The sequence below is a fragment of the Lissotriton vulgaris genome, chromosome 10 (assembly GCF_964263255.1).
Source record: "Lissotriton vulgaris chromosome 10, aLisVul1.2, whole genome shotgun sequence".
Taxonomy (NCBI): Eukaryota; Metazoa; Chordata; class Amphibia; order Caudata; family Salamandridae; genus Lissotriton; species Lissotriton vulgaris.
Window position 1 is genome coordinate 318,366,681 of NC_141698.1, and position 21,083 is coordinate 318,387,763.

A 21,083-nucleotide genomic window follows, 5' to 3' on the forward strand; every position below is an offset into this window, starting at 1 on the left:
ATTCCCATGTGGCAAAACAGAATAAAAGGCAGTTATGCGCCTATTACTTTAAAAATGGGTACACGAATAGATACATCAGGCTACAATTTTCTACAAACACAATATTCCACTGAAGGCATTCAGATACACTCTTATGTACCCACACGTGCAGGAAGTAAAGTCCATTCTTCAAAGTAACATGATTGTGTTGGCTCTGCAATAGCAAAGAAAACAAGAAATGTATGTCAGTTTGGCCATCATCAAATGGAATGAACCAAACCTGAAATATTGCGAATACATTTATGCTCATTTATTACATATCGCCTAATAGCCACTTCAAAGCACTATGAGGAAAGGAAACATAACAGAATACTAAGGCAAGAGCAAATGGCCCTTGGAAAGGATAAACAATTGTTGTGAGGGTAAAATGTATTTAATCTTTATTAAGTTGGTTTTAACAATGAAAATCAAGTCTTAAGGGGAGTAAAACAGTTTAGCAGGTGCCTTTGGAGCCAGGGGCTAGATCAGTAGCTTATGACCCCTGGTTTGTGTTCCGCTCCCCCCTCTGCTGCTGCCCAGCTCCCCATGAGTGTGCCGTGATGCACAGCCCTCGAGGCCGCAGGTCAAATCCCAAGCCCAGCTGACAACTAGGTTTATTGCTTATTTTACTGGTAATTCTGTTTGGCCCTCGTAATTATGTTTGCCCCTTTTTGCACTGGTTAATTCAATATATTTCCGCGTTATCCCTCTAGTGCTTGCTTTTTGTTTTAGTTCTCTGCACCTGGCCATTGTGCGCTCTCCCCATTTTTTTGTCCCAATTGTCAACCTGCCAGCTCATCAAACCTCAGAGGACTACTTATTGAGGACGTAGCCCAGCTCCATCGAGTAGCTGCTGACCCCTGGTCTCTGGCCATTCCCCGCTCTGCCCAGCTCCCAATGACTATGCTGTGTTGCACAGCCCTCGAGTCTGCCGGTTCAATCCTCAGCCCATTGTAATTCTGCGTGCTCCTTTCTGTGCTGGTTAATTTAATTGATTTCCACTTCATCCCCCTAGTACTTGTGTTTTCTTTCAGCCCCATGCTCCTGGCCATTGACTACAGCTGACATTTTTTTCTGCTGTTTTGTCCCTATCTCCACCCTCCTGCCTCCCTGCCTGCCGCTCCCACCTCTCATGACTACTTTCAGAGGCTTCACAGCTGCGTGTGCAGCGGGTCCACCAACAGTGTGCCAAAAGCAGGCCCATCTGCACCCGTCTGTGCCGGGACCATGCCCACTGCCAGAAGCCCTGGCCCTCCCACAGATCCTAAGCCACAGAAGTCTGCACCCAGGATGAAACAACTGCTGCCTTGCATCGCCTCTCTCCACACCAGGACCTTTCATCTGCATCCGCTACTGGTTCAACTTCACCCCAGCACCAACCAGCATCACAGCAAAGAGTGCCTTACCAGACCAGGAGTTCTTGACCTCCCTAGTACAACTTGGCTTCCTCTTGGTCAATGTCTGGGACACCATCTCCACCCTTGTGCCCAATGTGACCTTCATTACAGAGACCTGGTTCACCCCCTCATCGGCCCTGGAAATTGTGACGCAACACCCATCAGCTGCAAGATGAAACACTGCGACCGCACCAACAGACACCGAGGTAACTACGCCATCGTACACAAGGAATCAATCACCTGCACCATAACTGATGATGAAACCATGCTGATCCTGGAACACATGAACTTCTAGCTCCACACAGATCACAAAACCACCATCAAAGTCATCCTCATACAGACTGCCGGTGCCGCCATCGCCAAATTCATCACTTCACTCGCCATTGAATCCAAACACTATGTTTTCCTGGGAGGCCTCAACTTACACCTGGATGACCCCACTGACACCAACTCCACCGACCCCTCGGAAAGATTAGACAAAACTGGCCTCAAGGAGCTGGTCACAGACCCCATGCACAAAGCAGGACACACGCTGAACCCCATCTTCACATCCAGCAACAGAATCAGGTACAACCACACCTCAGAACTCACATGGTCGGACATCTCCATAGCACACTTCAGCCTTACCGGACCCCCACACCCCACCCAACCACCACATTACCCCCTTCTGCAGCTGCATCAACTCAGCACCTATGGACTCACGCCCTTACATCACACAGCCTAACTTCACTACTAGGGTGAGAGTTTCAATGCCTGGATCACGAGCTCCGCCCACTTAGTCACTCTCATCAAACCAGTCAAAAGGTACAGCTTGACCAAACGAGTTAGCTGGTACACCCCAGAACTCAGCACATTGAAGCGCAGATGCAAACAACTGGAAAGAAGGTGGCGTACCAGCAGGAACCACACTGTCCGACCTGCATTCAAGTCGGCCCTCAATGACTACCAGCTCAATGCCACAAAAAGAGGTCCTGACTCACCGCATCAAGACCAGCTCCAATCAAACCAAGGAACTTTTTACCATGGTCAGAGAGTTCAGCTGCACGTCTAAAAACTTGATCCCCCACCTCACAGGAACTTTGTAACACCCTCGCTGACCACTTCCACAACAAGAAAGTGACTATCTACAGAAATTTTGATCCCCAAACCAATGATCTCCTCAGCATACCATCGACCACCCCCACCGACCACTCGCTCAGTGCATGGAAGCAGCTCAGCACATCAAACAAAACTACTCTAATGAACTCCATCCATTTGGGAGCACCAACAGACCCATGGTCCACCGACTTTTCAACCTCAAAATAGATCTGATTAGCCACCAGTGCACCACCATCTTCAACGCCTCCATTACCACAGCCACCTTTCCCAATGCATGGAAACACTCAGATGAGAGACTCCTTTCTGGAGAAATCCTCTGCAACACCTAGCGAGCTCCAGAACTACCATTCCATCTCACTGCTCATGTTTTCTGCTAAAGTCCTGGAGAAAGCAAAAGCCACACAGATGATGGACGGAATGCAGAGCAAATCAAACATTCACCCCCAGTCAATAGATCGGGGTTAAATCCATTGTTCTTTTCCTCACCATGCCACCCCATTTAACACCCAGCCATATGCAAATCAGTCTTGAACGTGTGCCTCATGGGAACTTTCCAGCCCGCACTGCCAAGCCAGTTCCTCCCTGGACTGGAAACAAGCATCCTGGGACAAGTTTCAGGGCATCACACCTCATCAGCCAGGCTAGCTTGAATCCAGTGGCACAGTGAGCCCGGGACCCACGTCTGGGCATACCCAGCGTACTTAGGGCGAGAAAGCAAAAGACACACAGATTATGGATAGAATGCGGAGCAAATCAAACATTCACCCCAAGTCAACAGATCTGGGTTAAATCCATTGTTCTTTTGCCCACCATGCCAGCCCAGTTTAGACCCAGTCATATGCAAATCAGTCTTGTCCATGTGCCTCATGGGAACAGTCCAACCTGGACTGCCAAGCCAGGTCTTCCCTGGACCAGAAACAAGCATTCTGGGATAAATGGGTAAATAATAAACATATAACCATTTAAACGTTTTAAGATTGTAATTCTTTATACAATTATACTAGATTCAGACACACTAACAGAAAGAGCAAGATACATATTACTGCAGAAAGGAAAGCACTTACTTAGGGTCTGATTACAAGTTTGGCGGTCCTTGGCACCGTCGAACCCATGATGCAGGTGCGATAGGTGACTGCCACACCAGTGGTCTGGCCGCCCGTATTACAAGTATGGCGGTAGGACCATTTTGGCACTGCTGCAACCGAATGGGAACCACATTCCCTGGTGGTAGAGCAGCAGTATGGGACATCAATATGCTTGGCGGTGCCGCTGCAGCACCGCCAAGAGTTTTCTGAGTTTTCCCACTGCCAGCCTTTTCATGGTAATAAGCCTGCCATGAAAAGGCTGGCACTGGGTTCCCTGTTGCTCCTATACATTGGGATGCATGCAGGGGGCACATGGTGTTCCCCCCTATGTGCATGCATGCCCAGTTCCTGCAAGGCATGGACTAAACAGTTCATGCCGTAAAGGAACTTGCTTTGGCGTTTCCATTGTGGTGCCTTTTTAAAAGGCACCACCGTGGGAACATCAAAGTACCCCCGCCAGACATGGGGAAAACTCCTAATCTGGCGGGTGGCTTGCAGTGGACTTTGGTGGTGTGGGAGCGTGGCGGTGGCAATATTACAATATTTACAATATTTTTGCTGCAGTATAGCAAGAGGTTAAAATTTACTATTACCACCCCGCTCCCGCACCACCAAAGTCATAATCAACTCCTAAGTCACATGGGCTATACCTAGAACCAAGAGAGAACATTGACAGAAAATGTAAATTGGAAATGTACCAAACAGTATTCTAATACAAGCTATGGGAGAGCACTACAAAAGCTAATTTTGTAATTAATTTAAGGGAACACAATCACATCCCAAATGTGACAGAAATAGAAGTAAGGGAGGTATTACAGGATATAAAAGAGGCAAGCACTAGCTCCTAGGAACCCACAATTAAAATACTAAAAGATATAGTCCCCAAACACATCACAGGCCAACTACCACCTTTACCTACTTTAAAACATGTAATTATATGACAAAGTCTAGATATAGAGATACCCCAATACTTAAACATTACAAATAATGAGGAACCCTTCCTTTTACATGACAACCTAAACAATGATAGACAAATCCTATTATTTTCTACAGCAGATAACTTACTTAAACTAAGCCAATGTCAAACCGGGATGGTGGATGGGACCTTCAAAATGTGTCCAAAAACATTCAATCAGATAAACAACGTACATGGTGAATTTCAATACTTAAATATCTCTTTTAAATATGCTCTACTACAAAATAAACAGAATAGTACGGAGTACCACTTACAGAGTAGAACATACTAGCACTTACTACTTAAACCACATTATACATAAAAAATAACTAATACTCACAAAAATAATCATAGACTCTGTAAAAAGCCATGGTTCAAACCGTTTCAAAGACTTACCCTAGAGAGCCATACAAGGCTGTTACTACATTTTCAATCACAGCTTATGGAAATAACTCCAACAATCTGAACTAAGTATAACATATTCTACAAACAGTTAATTTCCCTTTGAAGTCACAAACATGGATCACTGAAAAAATATAGAATGCAAAAATATAGATGAAAAAAATATCGAAGAAAAAATATAGAAAGACAAAATATCGAAGTCCTATCTTCAAACAGGTAAGTACAAAAATATCGAATCAAAAATATTGAAAAAATATATATACTTAGTCAAAATATTGAATGTATTTAAATATCTTAAGAATAATTTAAAATTAATACAATAATAACTATAATTAATTAAAACATACTTAAAAATACTTAAATAACTTAAATATTATTAAATAATTAATTTAAGTTAAAAAAAAATATATAATTTAATTTTTAACACATATATTGATATATATATTAACATAATATTAATTAAAAATATACAATATTTTTGCTGCAGTATAGCAAGAGGTTAAAATTTACTATTACCACTCTAGCAACTGCAACAGTAGGGTAAACGTTGGATAGCGTAGGGGTAAAAATTACTATTCCCACTCCAGAGAGTGCAACAGTAGGGAAAGTGTTGGATAGCATAGGGGTAAAAATTACTATTCCCACTCCAGAGAGTGCAACAGTAGGGAAAGCGTTGGATAGCGTAAGGGTAAAAATTACTATTCCCACTCCAGAGAATGCAACAGTAGAGAAAGCGTTGGATAGCGTAGGGGTAAAAATTACTATTCCCACTCCAGAGGGTGCAACAGTAGGGAAAGCGTTGGATAGCGTGGGGGTAAAAATTACTATTCCCACTCCAGGGAGTGCAACAGTAGGGAAAGCGTTGGATAGTGTCGGTGTCAAAATTACTATTCCCACTCCAGAGGGTGCAACAGTAGGGAAAGCGTTGGATGGCGTAGGGGTAAAAATTACTATTCCTACTCCAGAGAGTGCAACAGTAGGGAAAGCGTTGGATAGCGTAGGGGTAAAAATTACTATTCCCACTCCAGAAGGTGCAACAGTAGGGAAAGCATTGGATAGCGTAGGAGAAAAAATTACTATTCCCACTCCAGAGAGTGTAATGATATGGAAAGCGTTGGATAGTGTAGGAGTAAAAATTACTATTCCCACTCCAGAGAGTGCAACAGTAGGGAAAGCGTTGGATAGCGTAGGCGTAAAAATTACTATGCCCACTCTAGTGAGTTTAACAGTAGGGAAAGTAAACATTTAATAAAATATATTCATACAAATAAATTAAATATCAATACCAATAAAAAATTATTAAACTAAATTACAAATTAAAAAATATGTAATAATTAATCAAATAAAAATACAAATAAATATTAGTTATTAAAAGTAATTTTACTATTAATACAAATTATTTACAAATTAACAATTCATTAACAATAAATTAAAAATCTATACCAATAAATAAATAAAAATGATTAATGTAATTACAATTAAATTACTTCCCACCCTATTCCCCAATAAACACACAACCCACTATGGAAAATACATTATTAAAATTAAAATAATGATCAATTAATCAATTTATTAAAATTAAATACCAATTAAAAATGAATTACCAATTAAAAATTAATTAATTACAAATTAATAATTAACATTTAATTCAAAATAAATACCAATAAAAAAATTACCACACTTAATTAAATACAATAAAATTACTTCCCACCCTATTCCCCCATAAACCCACAACCCGCTACAGAAAATAAATACATTAAATTAACATAATTATCAATTAACCAATAAATAAAAATTAATTTCCGATTAAATATTAACAATTAATTCTAAAAGACTACCACTAAATAAATTAACAGATTTAATTAATTACAATTAAATTACTTCCCACCCTATTCCCCTATAAACCCACAAACCGCTACAGAATTAATTTACACAAAAATTAAATAACATAAAAAAATACACTTAAAGAAATTCGATATTATAAAAAATTTGATATATCTTAATTACTATATTATATACTTCGATATTTTAACTTTCTATATTTTAAACATCGATATTAAATTACTTACCTTCAAAACGATATTTTTCATCTCTATATTCTGTCCATTTGATATTTTGTCCATTTTATATTTTTACTTCGATATTTGTGCCATTCTATATTTTTGAATCAATATTATGTCTGTAAACCCACAGACATGATAGCACTAGCCTATGTCCCTGTCACAGAGGTAGCTAACCACTACAAAATACTAATATAAAGCTCTTCTACCAACAAAACAAACACAAACTAAGCCCCCTAATCGATTATTTCAGAGCTGCTTAGGTTGGCAGACTACATGACACCAACCTAAATTCCATATACCATGGTTGAATGATGTCTATGACAGCACCTTGGCACAGGAAGCCAAAGCAAACAATGCTGTGAAAGGATGGCACAATGCCAAGGGCGGTTCCTCTGCAATGGCGGTGGAGCGTTGACTCACTGGTCGGTCAGAGCCTGCAGCTAAAAAATTAAATCATATTTCATTATTGTTTTATTTTTAAGCAGCCGGCTCAGCCAGCGTGTGCAGGGAGTGGTGGGCCGAGGCATGAGAGGTTAGAGGAAGAGTGCTATGCGCACGCTGTAAATGAGCATGTGTGTTTGTCCGACTATCTCAAGCCAACCAAAACACACATGCGCACTTAGGTTTCTCTAAACCAGTTGCATTGAACAGCCGGGCTGGAGAAACCCCAAATAGTCTCTGACCTGAACGGGGCATCTTTCCAGCCTGCTCAGGCCAATCCTGTGCTTCTCTCCTAGCAGGAGAGCAGTGTGGGAATTGTACAGGGAGCCTGTGAAGTGATCCCAGTGTTTGCTGGGACCAGGAAGAACTAGCACAGAGGAGCGGTGCTGGAGGCGGCCGACAGCAAGTAAGTTTAACTTTGGATTATTATTAAACAGCTCCATCCCCCCTGCCCTCCACCACCGGCACCCCCGTGAACCCCCCCGGCTCACCACTTTATTTATTTGGCGACCGCCACTGCACTATACCTTCCAATCCACACTAGACCGATCCCAACCTACACTCTGTAAATTCATAGAAGCAGTACAAAAAGAGCAAAGTTACCAACAGCTACAAATCAAGTAATCTTTAACCCAGATTGCATCAAAACTTAGCAAACCAAAAGAATGTAAAATATGCTACATTTCAAAGTAAAACTCTTCGTAAACAACAAAGGAGTAGATTGTTTGGCAATAAGAGCCAAAAGCATAATATAAAATAAATACTAACTTACAAATATCCCCAAAAATGATAACATAAATTTAACCAACATGACAAAACATTTTTTATATAAATAGTAAACATCATAGTGAATTACCTCAGACAAAACATTCAATAAAACTCCAATCTTTAATAAAATATTATATAAATTATTTATATTCAAAATATAATCCTCACCTACCAAAAAGCTCAAAGAACTAACTCAATCCGTTACATAAAATAATTAGAACACATAAAATACACATTTCCAAATAACAATCACATAATACTTACATAAATAATAAAATGTAACATTTCCCACCCAAACAAATAAATTATATATGACTTAGGGGCTTATTACGATGGCCGTAGGACAAGAGTTCGACTGCACTTGCAGCGCGTTCAAACCCAACCGACATTTAGGCGGTGGCTCCACCCACCAAAGTAAGATGCAACCGCCAGGTTGGCGTTCGGAAACATCCCCTTTTCCATTGTGGTTTGCGCTGCAGTCCAAAAAAGCACCACAGCACAAGCCGGAGTGGAAAAGGGGATGTTTTGAAACATGCTGTACCTGCACACAGGGCATGTATGTTTGGGGGAGCACCACAGACATCCTCTGGGCCTCATAGAGGAGGCCCAGGGGGCATGGCGCCCGCCTAGGGGCCCCCAAAGCCCCTTTCCGATAGCCTTTCCATGGTGGTTTGATCACCATTGGAAGCTGTTGAAAAGGGACATCATAATCCCCAAGGTGGTGCCTGCGTAGGCACCGCTCCTATTGTAGAGAATAAGATCCGACTGATGGACTGACATGCTCCTTAAGCCTGTTGGACGTGTCCGTCGGTCCCTCAGAGTGCAGTGGTTGGACCAACTGCATTATAATGCGGCGGTCTGACCACTCTGCTTGATGTCGGCCATACAGCAACTGACGGCCAGTCGGTGGTGGTCCAACCTTCATCCTAATCAGGACCTAACTGTTCTGCAGATCATGCTCTGTATCCACATATTTAAAAAGTATAATCCCCCCAAAACTGGAAAAATATACACCAAGAAGCCCCCACAAAATGCAAAAATAAAACCAATCCAATAGACATCTGTCAAAACAATCCAACGTATCTAGGAAGTATAAAGATCCGACTAAGGGGCACATTACGATCGCGGACGCGAGCCTTGAGTAGGAGGGAACGTCTGCATGGGATGCGGCATTCTCTCCTGTGCAATTAGGATGTGACCGCCACCCTGGCGGTCACATCCTCTATGTTTAACATTGCGGCGGGTGCGGCTTCAAGCTGCACCCGCCGCAATGTTAAAAATGCATACATTGCATTTGTATGCAGAAAGCGGCAGGCACCTATGAGTTCGCATTTCCTGGTCCATGGTTGGAAAGTGAGACAGTAGCGCGACTGAAGCACGCCCTGTGACACGCCGCGGAGACGATTCCAGCCTGTTCCCCGCCCTACAGCAAAGGTTCCTCGGGACCGGCACAACAACCATCCACTGCCCCTAACTAAGACCCCCAGGCGGCAGCGCGATTGATTTGACATCGGAGAATTCAGATTGCGAAGAGAAACAGAGGGGCCCCGTTTTTCACAACCTAAGAACTTCTGCATAATCAAAAGCCCTATCCCATTTGATTAATTGGACCGCGGGACCGCGTTATCCATACGATAAGAAAGCCACACTGACAGAGCCCTGAAGAGAATCTGAGATTGTTTCCAGATTCGAAACGCGTCGGCATAACGGCGAATAGGCACCTTTGATCTAGCAAAGCTAACAGTTATTTGTCAACTTTAACTGATTGAAGAGTTCTAATTCAATTTATTGTTGCCTTTTCCTGTTGTTTGACCCTGGTTGGGCATTCTAATGATTTGAAGTTTCACAAAGATTGATTATTTGTGTGGACAAAATTGTTGTTTTTCTCTTGTAAAAGAAGCTTGTATATAATTGTGGATTCATCTGTATATATGTTTGTTATTGTTCGGTGTATGAGATTCGCATGTATGATAGTTGTAAATAGTGTAAATGTATGTAATTAGTGTTTTTTCTCGACCTTAAAATGTTTTTCAAAATGATTCAAAATTGATAAAAGGGTTTAAATAAAATAACCCATACAAACAATAGGTTTTCCCTTGTTTGCATTCTCATAAATAGTGAGATAAAATTATCCTGAGGGCCAGCATTGTTTTTGTTTTACTAATATTATACGGTCCAGTTGACCCTCTGTCCCAGGACCAAACTTTTGCAAATTTGCACTGCCGTACAGCACTGCTGGCCCGCCGATTTTGTAATAATACGCCGGTCAGAAAGCCACCCGCTTGTTGGTATTCTCCTGACCGCTGCAATGGTGGTCATGCGGTCGTACCGCCAAACTCAAAATCAGGCCCATAATCATCAAAAAGCAAATAACAATACAATATAACATAACATATTGATACATTATTATAACAGTGCACTAAAACCTACATTGAAGATCGTATCAAAATTAAACCCCTTCTTGCCTGGATTAAAATCTGGACTAATCCAGAAGCGGACCTCACAAAACAAATCCTAAAAGACTGTTTGAAACGTGACAGAGGGGGCCACATCCCATGGCTGAAGTATGTAAAAGATTCTCTTGAGACAATCGGCTGCAAAAACTTTTTCACTGCACCTGAATCTTTAAACGGCCAGAATAAAACAATGGTTAAAAAACTTTTTTCAGAATGGACACTTACGACTAGGGCCGAGGTGGAAAGGCGTAAACCTACTGTTTTATCCTACTGCTTATTGACAAAGAAACAAGGAATGGAACCATACCTCACTGTGATGCATAATGCTCAGGACCGATTCTATATGACCAGGTTTAGACTAAATATGCTACATCATTTACTTGCCGTCCCCTCTGGATTCACTCTAACACTGGAGGCTAAGAGTACCTGCGGCTGCGACGCTAGGTCTCCGCAGGATACCCTTCACTTTGTTCTGCTATGTCCCTTTTATTCTGTTCCCAGACATAAGTTTCTAGTAGGGATCCTGAAAGAAACTAAACTTAGACAAGCAAAAATGGCCCGGAGGTTTCTTCAGGAAGCCTCAGATGCTCATACGTTGTTTTGCACAGTAAGATTTATCAGGGTGGCAATGCGGTTAAGGAACACCAGAGAAATAACCGACTGTAATGCTCCATAAGCAGAGACCCAAGTATGGAAATTTCCCCTTCTTCTTTGTAAATAAGATGAATTCTAGCTTATTTTTTAAAAACTCATTCTTAAACTCGTTTTTATATATATAAAAAAAATGTATTGTCTATGTACTTTTATGGTGTCTTTTTAAGTGCCGAATAAAGATTTAAATTGAATTGACTCAATGCCCTGGTATAAAGGAACATAAACTGAACTAGTTGTAACACTCTTACAACTGGTAGAGAATGCGTTTTTAAGATTTGTTCTAGCTGTTCCGGGTGAATGTTTCACCTATGTATTTCATGCTGAGCTGTGGTTACCTTATTTATCACATCTAATTAAAATACAGCCAATCCTCTTATGGCATAAGACGGGTCCTCAGAGAAAACCACTCTTAATAGGGATAATATAAGGTATTGTCTTAAATTACAAGAGGTACTCAGCATACCTTGGATGAAGTATATTAAAGACTTCACGAGTGATTTAGGCACCTGGAATATTATGAACAGCAGGAATCCATAGAGCACATCAGCAGACAAGAACTCAGTGCATGACATTACAGGAGTCTCTAAGACTATCCTCAAAAATAGTGAAGCAGAGTGTATGAAATAACCAAACGATATTGGTCATATTTACAACTCATGGAGGGGATGCAGGACAGATTTGTTTTAACTGGTTTTAGGTGAGGCGTTTTCCATCACCTAACAAGCTTTCCTGTAATTAATGACTGGTCAGGCATGCTTTGTAAGTACTAATGTGATGGTATGTCACAGCAGACAACAATTCATGTGGTGGTTTCATGTAAATTTTATGAAAATTAAAGAAAGGTGTGGATTTTACCGATCTTAAAGAACCTTGTCTTCAGGCAATGTCGCTTAGCTTTATTATCCCTTCAGTTGCTAGCTGATGAGTACATTAAGCAGTCTATTGCAATGTTTTAAAGAATGTAATTAGATGTAAAAAGGACATAAAACTGTGATCTCTTTGCGACATGCGAATATGATTGTATTTTTTGATACATCTTTTAGTAGCAGTGATTGTTGCTGAAGGCATTTCATTTTTAAATAAGATTGTTATATACCTAATCAACATGTACATGATTTTTTAGCTTTGTAAATAGTAATTGTGGTTTATACATGTATTTTGCTTTTATGGTTCCCACTGATGAAATTAAATAAAGCTTATTTTAGAATTGTTTTATTTACTTGATATACATACTATGCATCTTATATGTATGTCTCTAATGTATTTGAAAAGAGAGTTAAGGCTTGAAATTTTTCATTGAACTGATTTTAAATTTACACAAAGTGATTCTCTTGAAAGAGTCAGACAGCATTTCAACTTTCTTATTGTTTTATTTCTGCTTTCCTTTTGGGTCGCCGACCCATTTTGGTGGTCTGAGAAATTCATAGCATCCTCTGAACAGTATCACCTGTACACGAAGTGTAAAATAATAATCATCATCATAGCTTATTTGAGCTAGTTCATAAAAAAATCAAATTCATTAATATTCTTGCTAAACATAAAATAAACCATAGAATATGGAAAACATTAAACACATTTACAAGGTGAGAACAAAATAATTTACAGAACAATTTATCCAGAAAGAATTTAAGTATTACGAACTGTATGTCAAGATTTAATCAAATACAAAATCAATACTAATATAATAAAGAGAGAGCCCAAACCTTTGAGGCGGGTAATCTCAGGAACCACAGCACCAATCACAACACCCAATACAGCGTTGGAAAGGGCAGTTGCAGCAGAAGGACATAGGCTATGCAGACTCCCACCATATACATTTAAAAGGTAAAAGAACCGTGCCAGCAAAGTAGTCCCTTGTAGGCGTGTCTGTGTTGTGAGGTGGGCGTGTGCTGGGGGCGTGACAAACGCTGGGGGCGTGTGGTACGTTCCGCCCTTCATGCCATGTCTCATATTGTGTGCTAATCCCACCCTGCTCCCTTTAAATACCCCTGTACCCCATAATCATAACCCACCCTTACTCCTTAACATACCCCAACACCCTTAAATACTAACCAATCTTAACCCTATAAATATACCCTGTACCCCAAAACCCAAACCTATCCCTAAACCCTAAAAATACCCCTGTACCCCAAAACCCAAACCTAGCCCTGAACCCTATAAATACCCCTGTACCTCAAAACCCAAACCTACCCCTGAACCCTAAAAATACCCCTGTACCCCAAAACCCAAACCTAGCCCTGAACGCTAAAAATACCACTGTACCCCAAAACCCAAACCTACCCCTGAACCCTAAAACACCCCTGTACCCCAAAACCCAAACCTAGCCCTGAACCCTTAAAACACCCCTGTACCCCAAAACCCAAACCTACCCCTGAACCCTAAAATACCCCTGTACCCCAAAACCTAGCCCTGAACCCTAAAAATACCCCTGTACCCCAAAACCCAAACCTAGCCCTGAACCCTTAAAATAACCCTGTAGCCCAAAACCCAAACCTACCCCTGAACCCTAAAAATACCCCTATACCCCAAAACCCAAACCTAGCCCTGCACCCTACAAAATACCCCTGTACCCCAAAAACCCATACCTATCCCTAAACCCTAAAACTACCCCTGTACTCCATAACCCAAAACTATATCTGAACCCTTAAAATACCCAAACACCCCAAAACATATACCGCAGTACTCCAAAACATATACCCCTATACCCATACTTACCTTACCCAAACATAAAAAAACCACATGCTTTTACCATGCATGCATTTACAACGAATTTCGTTGTAAATGTATGCGTGGTAAAAGCATATAAAATGTAATGCCATGCGTTATAATGGCATTGCGGAGTCATTGTACTTTCGTAATGAAAGTATGCGGAGTGATGGTATGCGGAAAGAAAGTTGCGGAATAATGGGTGTTTACCCTCCCCCGATAAGTACATTGGTGGCACGGCGGCCCACATCTCCAGCAACATTCTCATATTTTTTCACCACCCATTTGAAAAATGCACAGGTCTCTCTCATTGATGGCCAGCACCGACATACACTTTTAGACACACCTCCCGCCAGAAGTTCTAGAATTGCGAACTTTAGAGCTGGGGAGCTACGTTCAAATCTCGGCATCAGCTCAACATCCTGTGATTCCAGGCAAATCGCTTTGTCTCCCCGTGCCTACCACAAATGAATGTGTTCTTCTGTAATGTAAAGTGTGCTCATGCCATGTTGTCGAGTTCGCGCTATATAATATTGCAAGGAAAAATAAAGTAGGGAAACTCGAGTTCACACACTACTGAACGCGCACTCTCAAGTGCATCAGCAGTGCACTGTGAATCGGAGCGTTTCACAGGCCTGTCACAGATAGGAAATGCTATCAAAACGAAATCCTACAAATCAATATACTACTGCCCGGCAGCAATTCATACCCGTACAACGTCGGGACGGGCTGCTAGTGTACTTATATTTGCAGTTATACTCAATTTATATCCAATATTTCTCATCTCCAGCATATGCGTCTTTACCAACCCTACCGATTTAGGCGGTAGGCTATAGTTTTTAACGATTACTAACACTTCTGGATTTTCAAACAGGTTTTTATAGCTTTTAATGCTTGCTGTAGCCCTTCAGTTAGATCAGACCATAGTGTCTTTCAAAAATGTTTTGCAAAGTCCCTTTAGTTGCAATAATAGACATTCGTTTAAAGCAGTTTCTATTATGCCACATTATAATTAGGTAATTATTATATTGTGCATATGAAAGTTTTACATTACTAAACAAAAAGAGGCAAAAGAAATGTTTGAACTTTCAAAAACAACCACAATTTGTTTTCTGAATATTGTAAAAGAGCAAAGACAGATATTAAAGTATTACAGTTGCTGTTGAAGTTACTAACTAAACCAGCAGTGTGAAGATTAAGGATGCCCACAGTAGTCAAAGTGCACTTACTTATGGCCTTTAATGTATGCCTATTTTTGCTATCTGGGTCTGAAACCACAGGGTCACTTCTTCCGATCCAGATCAGATTTCAGGTCATGTGATTTCTTTTGATGTCATTGCCAGCACAATGGTCTTGTGATGTGATTTCAAGTGATGTCATTAGTATGCTAGTTAGCCATTTTGACTCCTGAAAATCCTACCTCTTTTTGGTCACATAATGTTGATAAGAATGCAGATAAATGGGCTCCAACTAGTGCAAGTAATTTCTATCTTTTGGCTCCCATGTTATAATGTGTGGGACTACTGAGGAAATCTATTTGTAAACCCTAAGATTTACACATTCAGGCAAATCACATTATTCATGTTTGTAAATAAAATGATCATATTATTTCATTTCCATAAAAGTTTGGCCTGGCTCAATATGGAACAAACCAGCATTGTGCCAAATATGCTATGCTTCACATGGTAGGATTAGGCAAATTGTTTCAGTTAGTAATAATTTTATTTAGACAAAAATCTGTTAAAAAATATTAGCACATCACTGATAAATCTAAATACAGATTGAAAAATCATAAACAAAGACAAGACTTTTTTACAAAAGCTAAAAGTGAACAAGACCTACCACAAAATATGGTTAGCAGGTAAATGAAATGACACATAGTAGCAGAGTGGATCAATGCTCTGTATTTTACAAATAAAGGTTTTATAGGTTTTATAATTTTATAATTCGGCCCTCTTGCCGAAATTATTCATTCCTTTAGGTTGTCATTGATCTCTTATGCGGATGACACCCAATTGCACTTAAAATAGCCACAACCTGACCCCTGTCTTCAGGAGGTAGCCGGTGGGATGGCCAATTGTGTACTGAAGTTGAATGAAGACCAAGGTTATGCTACTGGGCAATAACCTCAGCGAGAAAGTCTTAACTCTTGCGCTTGATCGTCTGGAGAGATTTCTCAGTCCTATAGAGGTGTTAGCCAGCCTTGGGATGTGGTTCGACTCTTGTCCTAATAAGAGCACCAAGCGTCCAGTTGCTTGCTCAGAACAGTCTCAAATCTTTTTCCTTTCTTAGCCAACAAAAGACCAATCATTCAAGCCCTTATCATTTCGCGCCTCGACTACGGCAATGTCTTGTACTTTGGTTCACCAGGTAATGTGAAAAAAGGTTACACCCAGAATGTTACCATAAGGCATCTAATGAACCTACCCTGACATCACTCTATAAAAAAAGTCCTGAACGCTCTGCAATGGATCCCAGTGGAACAGCGAGTCCATTTCAAGGCTTTATGCTTCCTGCATAAGTCACTTCACATGAAATATCCTATTCTATTGAGACCTCTTGCCATCCCTTACATCCCAGTAAGGTTGATCAGATCCTCCTCAGCTTACCTGCTAAAGGTCCCTAAATTAAGATAATCTCATTGGGGTGGTCATTCTTTTTCACATCTGGCCCCCAAATTCGGGAATACTCTTCCCACCAAACTGCTTCAGCTCCTGTCACAACGTGTTCCCTGCGTTTACATGTCCACCACCAGGGGGCTGAACTGTGGGACTCTCCACTCTAGCCCATTATGCAAAACCAATTGCACATTCTTACTTAACAGTCTGTTAAACATTTCCACAAGTCCCCTTGCCATCCCTTACATCCCAGTAAGGTTGATCAGATCCTTCTCAGCTTTCCTGTTAAAGATCTCTAAGTTAAGAAAATCTCATTGGGGTTCTAATTCTTTTTCACATCTGGCCCCCAAATTTTGGAATACTCTTCCCACCGAACTGCTTCAGCTCCTGTCACGACTTGCTCCCTGCGTTTTCATGTCCACCACAAGTCCGTTCTCGCGGATGTTCCCTACTGCTGTTTTAACATGTTTTATTCCACATAGTGCCAAATACAGCTCTACCTCTTCTGACACAAATTGAGGCCCATTATCCATCACAACTTCCTCAGGATATCCTTCTCTTGTCCACACCTCCTCACAAAACGTTCTTATACCGCATGACTTAACCTCATTCACCATGCTTACTTTCAGCCACTTAGAATAGTAATCCTCCATAAGCACAGTTTATTTTTTACCACTGCCATCTAACTCAAATGGTCCACAGATATCCATAGCGGCATTTCCCCATGGTTTGCAAGGAAATGGAATAGGAACTACTGGTGTCTCCTTTACCACATGCAACTTGTTGCTGCATGCACAACTCATGCAGTTTCTCACATACCTCTCCACGTACGGTCAGCTCCAGGCCTCCCAAAAAATTCTCTCACTTTCCTTTTCATTCCTTGGTGGAGCGATTAGGATGTCAGACTCGGACAGCCTTTCCGATTCGTTTTGGCCGACACAGATCGGCTGTCGGCATCTGACTTTGAGGGACCCGTAGCAGATGCCGAGGGCCTTCCGAATCAAGCCAGTGGGGGTACCCATGGGTCCTCCCTTCCCATGCATACACAGTGTGTCCGGCACCATGGGGTACCTGCCACAGGGTGCAAGGTTTTCCCCAACCACCCTTTTTGTCCATGGGAGTGTCCCTTCTTGTTCGGAACACATGCTCCCATTGAAGTCAATGCGAGTCTGACCGAATGATGTCCGGAAGCATTGTAATATTTCAGTAGGACTCAAAGAACCTGATTCGGTCGGAAACTATGCTGAAACCGATTCAGCTGGAGGAGTTTCAGCCATTTGTGTGCCAAAGAGGAGTGTGCTTTGATTTTACATACAAAATATGAATTGGGTGTACAAAATAATTCAGTTAAATTATAACATTCTCAGTTTAAATCAAAAAAAGTTCTTATGCTAGTTTAAAGATGATGCACTTAAATCCATATTTAACAGTTCTTGCATATTCCTCAATATTGCTTTAAAATATTTTAAATTGTTCTTTGGTTTCAACACAGTCATCAGTGCAGGGCATTCTAGATTTGGGGAGAAGATTCAGATTAACAGTCAACCCTTTGTTACACGTAGGCTCTTATCTGAAGTTACTGAACTGTCCCAGTCAATATTTCAGTGCTTCCTTGCTGGAACAATTACATATTTCTACCTCAATCTTATGAAAATAATGTGGGATGAAGAGTGTGCTATGTGATTGTTTTATTACAATTGTTTCTTGCTAGAAAATTCTTGAAGTGATACAAGGCATTACTGTATATGAACTCAACTTTTCAAATATCAAAACTAAGTTGAATCTTCCACAAGTAATCTTTTAGGAAAAAAAACGGAACATTACATTTTAAAACCGAAGGCGGTATCTAAACTGGATATCATGAATTGGCTGCATGGTACCAAATCCCCATCGTTTTTGGTTAATAGGAGGGATGTCCTCTTGTGGGTCAAGGAGCTCAAACTCAAAGTAGGTCAACATCAGGAATACAAATTGTTTTAATTCATTGACTGCAAAGAAACGTCCAGGACAAATAGTGGTTCCTGCACCCCAAGGCATTGAAAAATATTTCACCTTTTTCCCATTCTTGTAGAAATCTACTTTTTTGGACCCATCAGTATTAAGGAAGCGATTGTATTTAAAAACATGGGGTTCTGGGTGCACCTCCGGGTCCATGTGCACACCAAGATATGGAAATAATGCAACTCTGTCCCCTTTGCGAATGCCATACTCCCGACCATCTGCCATCTTGAGATTCATGTCGTCCAGAGCAGCTCTAATCAATATTGGAGCAGCTGTCAATCGCAGAGTCTCTTCCACTGCACTGTCTAGAACAGGTGTCTTCAAAAGCATGTCTCTAGTGAGATTCAGCAGTTCACCACCTGGCTTTACTTCTTGCCCCGATAATTTAATTACATCATCAATTTCTTCTCTCAGAGCCATCATAGCTTCTTGGTTCTTCATTAAGTAGATCAGAAGCCAGAAACTTGAAGGCCCGGTGTTCCCTTGTGATGCCCATAGAAGCAAGAACATGAATCTATCCTGCATATATTCTTCCATACCATTTTCATTTCGAAACTGTTGCTGATCAGAGACCCAGCCACTAATGTTTTCTTTGAGCATGCATTTCTTCACAGACAGCTTATTCCAGAAGAGCCTTTTTAGACGTTCAGCTTCAAGTTTTTCCTTGGGAGGAAGCACGGCATAAGCTAACCGGGGAAAGAGGCAGTCATACTTTCGGAAATCATGAAATAATTCCTCTGATAAAAGTCGATCTATTTCCTTGGCCTTTTCTATGCTTCCAGCTTGCTTTGTTGACTCATTCCCAAATAATGCAAGATATCCAGCTCGGAAGACAATGTTGTAGCTGAATTTGAAAAGTCCATCCTGTTTCCAGGTTCTGTCACTTTCCCCTGAACCAACACTGTGAAGCATCAGATTTTGCAGGTTTTCCATCATTGCCTGGGTCATTACCACAAGTCCATCCCCCATTAGGTGTTTTGTACTTGCGGCCTGCAAATGCTTATTTTCATCTGATGGCCCTTGGTAGCTGAAAACCCTGGCCACCAGTGCTTTTGCAAACTTATCAAAGTCCAATTTAGACCGTGCTTCCTTAACAATGGATCCAAAAGACAGAGGGTCCATCAGAAAAGTGAAGTAGTGACCTCCAATGTGAACAGTAAAAATATCACCATGTTTCTTCTGCATTCTTTTCAAAAACTCTGCACTGTTGTCTCTGAAGTCCAGAGCATAACCCAGCCATGGAATATAGCCTTTGTCCAAAGGAGGTTCGTTCGGTCTTCTTCTACGAAACGTTCCCAGAAGATAAAGACCTCCAAGTACAGACACCAGTAGAGTTAAGAGGATTAGTACGAAGAAAGACATCTCAGAAACTTGTTTGCTGCTGATGTGCCTAAAGATACAAAAGATAAATATGATGTCAACTTTGTAGCTTATGTGAAAACCAAAAACATTTTTTATCCTTGACTTGGTTTAATGTATCCATAACTGACACTGCAAGAAACTAATATATTTTTATAGCAAGGTTATTCCTATTAAAGACAATGCAAAGTTGAAGACAACCTCAGACAGTAAATTGTCTACCACAATACAAAATTAAATAGTGCCATGTTGTTTAGATACTTCCATCTTGCTAAACGTTAAGGAGACTGCATACCATCAATATTTAACAGCGAATTAGTGAACGAACTTTTGGCCTGCTTGGTATGCGTTTATCAGATCAATCAGTGTGTTCCTCTTACTTGTCCCCGAGGCATCTGTTACTGTTCGAAATAGGGAGGGGAAAAGTAACTTCCAAGAAAACCATTTAAGCATTTTCAATAGCTTTGACTGTTACAAATAAATGTTGATTCTGATTTCTTGCTCTATACACAATTTACATAACACAGAAACTAATGACAGTCAAACTGTCTGACCTACTTACCCTGGCCATCACCCTGCCTGTCTCTGAACATAGGAAGTAAATCATTGTCATAAACCTCATAATTCCTAGTGCCACTGAATACACATTTAAAATGCTGTCCTTCCCTTATGAGGCTTGGGCCTTAAGCTATGCAATCAGACATTATTTAGTGCTCTTCACCATCTAGTACACAGTCTTCTTTTTTACTGGGAAATTCCAAACAATCTTATCAACTGATTTATTTAAACTTTCACAGTTACAAACCTAGGGGCCTATTAGGATAGCGGACGGACCTGCGTCCGTCCGCCACCCCAGAGGAGGAGGGATCGTCCGCAGGGGCAGCGGCGGTCCCTCCGTGCTAATTAGGATGTTACTGCCACCCTTGCGGTCACATTCTGTATTTTTAACATTGCGGCGGGTGCTGCTTGAAGCAGCACACGCGCAATGTTAAAAAATGCATGTTTACCTTTGTATGCACAAAGCTGCAGGCACTGCGTGGTGCCTGCCGCTTCGTGCACGCA

General features: G+C 41.0%; 1 protein-coding gene across 2 annotated transcripts in view; it reads right to left on the reverse strand.

Annotated features, from left to right (window-relative positions):
* Window positions 1-15,746: 15,746 nt before the first annotated feature.
* Window positions 15,747-21,083, reverse strand: part of LOC147685175 (7-alpha-hydroxycholest-4-en-3-one 12-alpha-hydroxylase-like) — a 203,180-nt gene continuing 197,843 nt past the window's right edge. For both annotated transcript variants that reach the window (XM_086941084.1, XM_086941083.1), the window contains exon 2: window positions 15,747-20,052. In XM_086941084.1, coding sequence (XP_086797210.1) covers window positions 18,489-20,024 — 1,536 coding nt within the window. In that variant the 5' untranslated portion in view covers window positions 20,025-20,052 and the 3' untranslated portion in view covers window positions 15,747-18,488. The remainder of the gene's footprint in view (window positions 20,053-21,083) is intronic.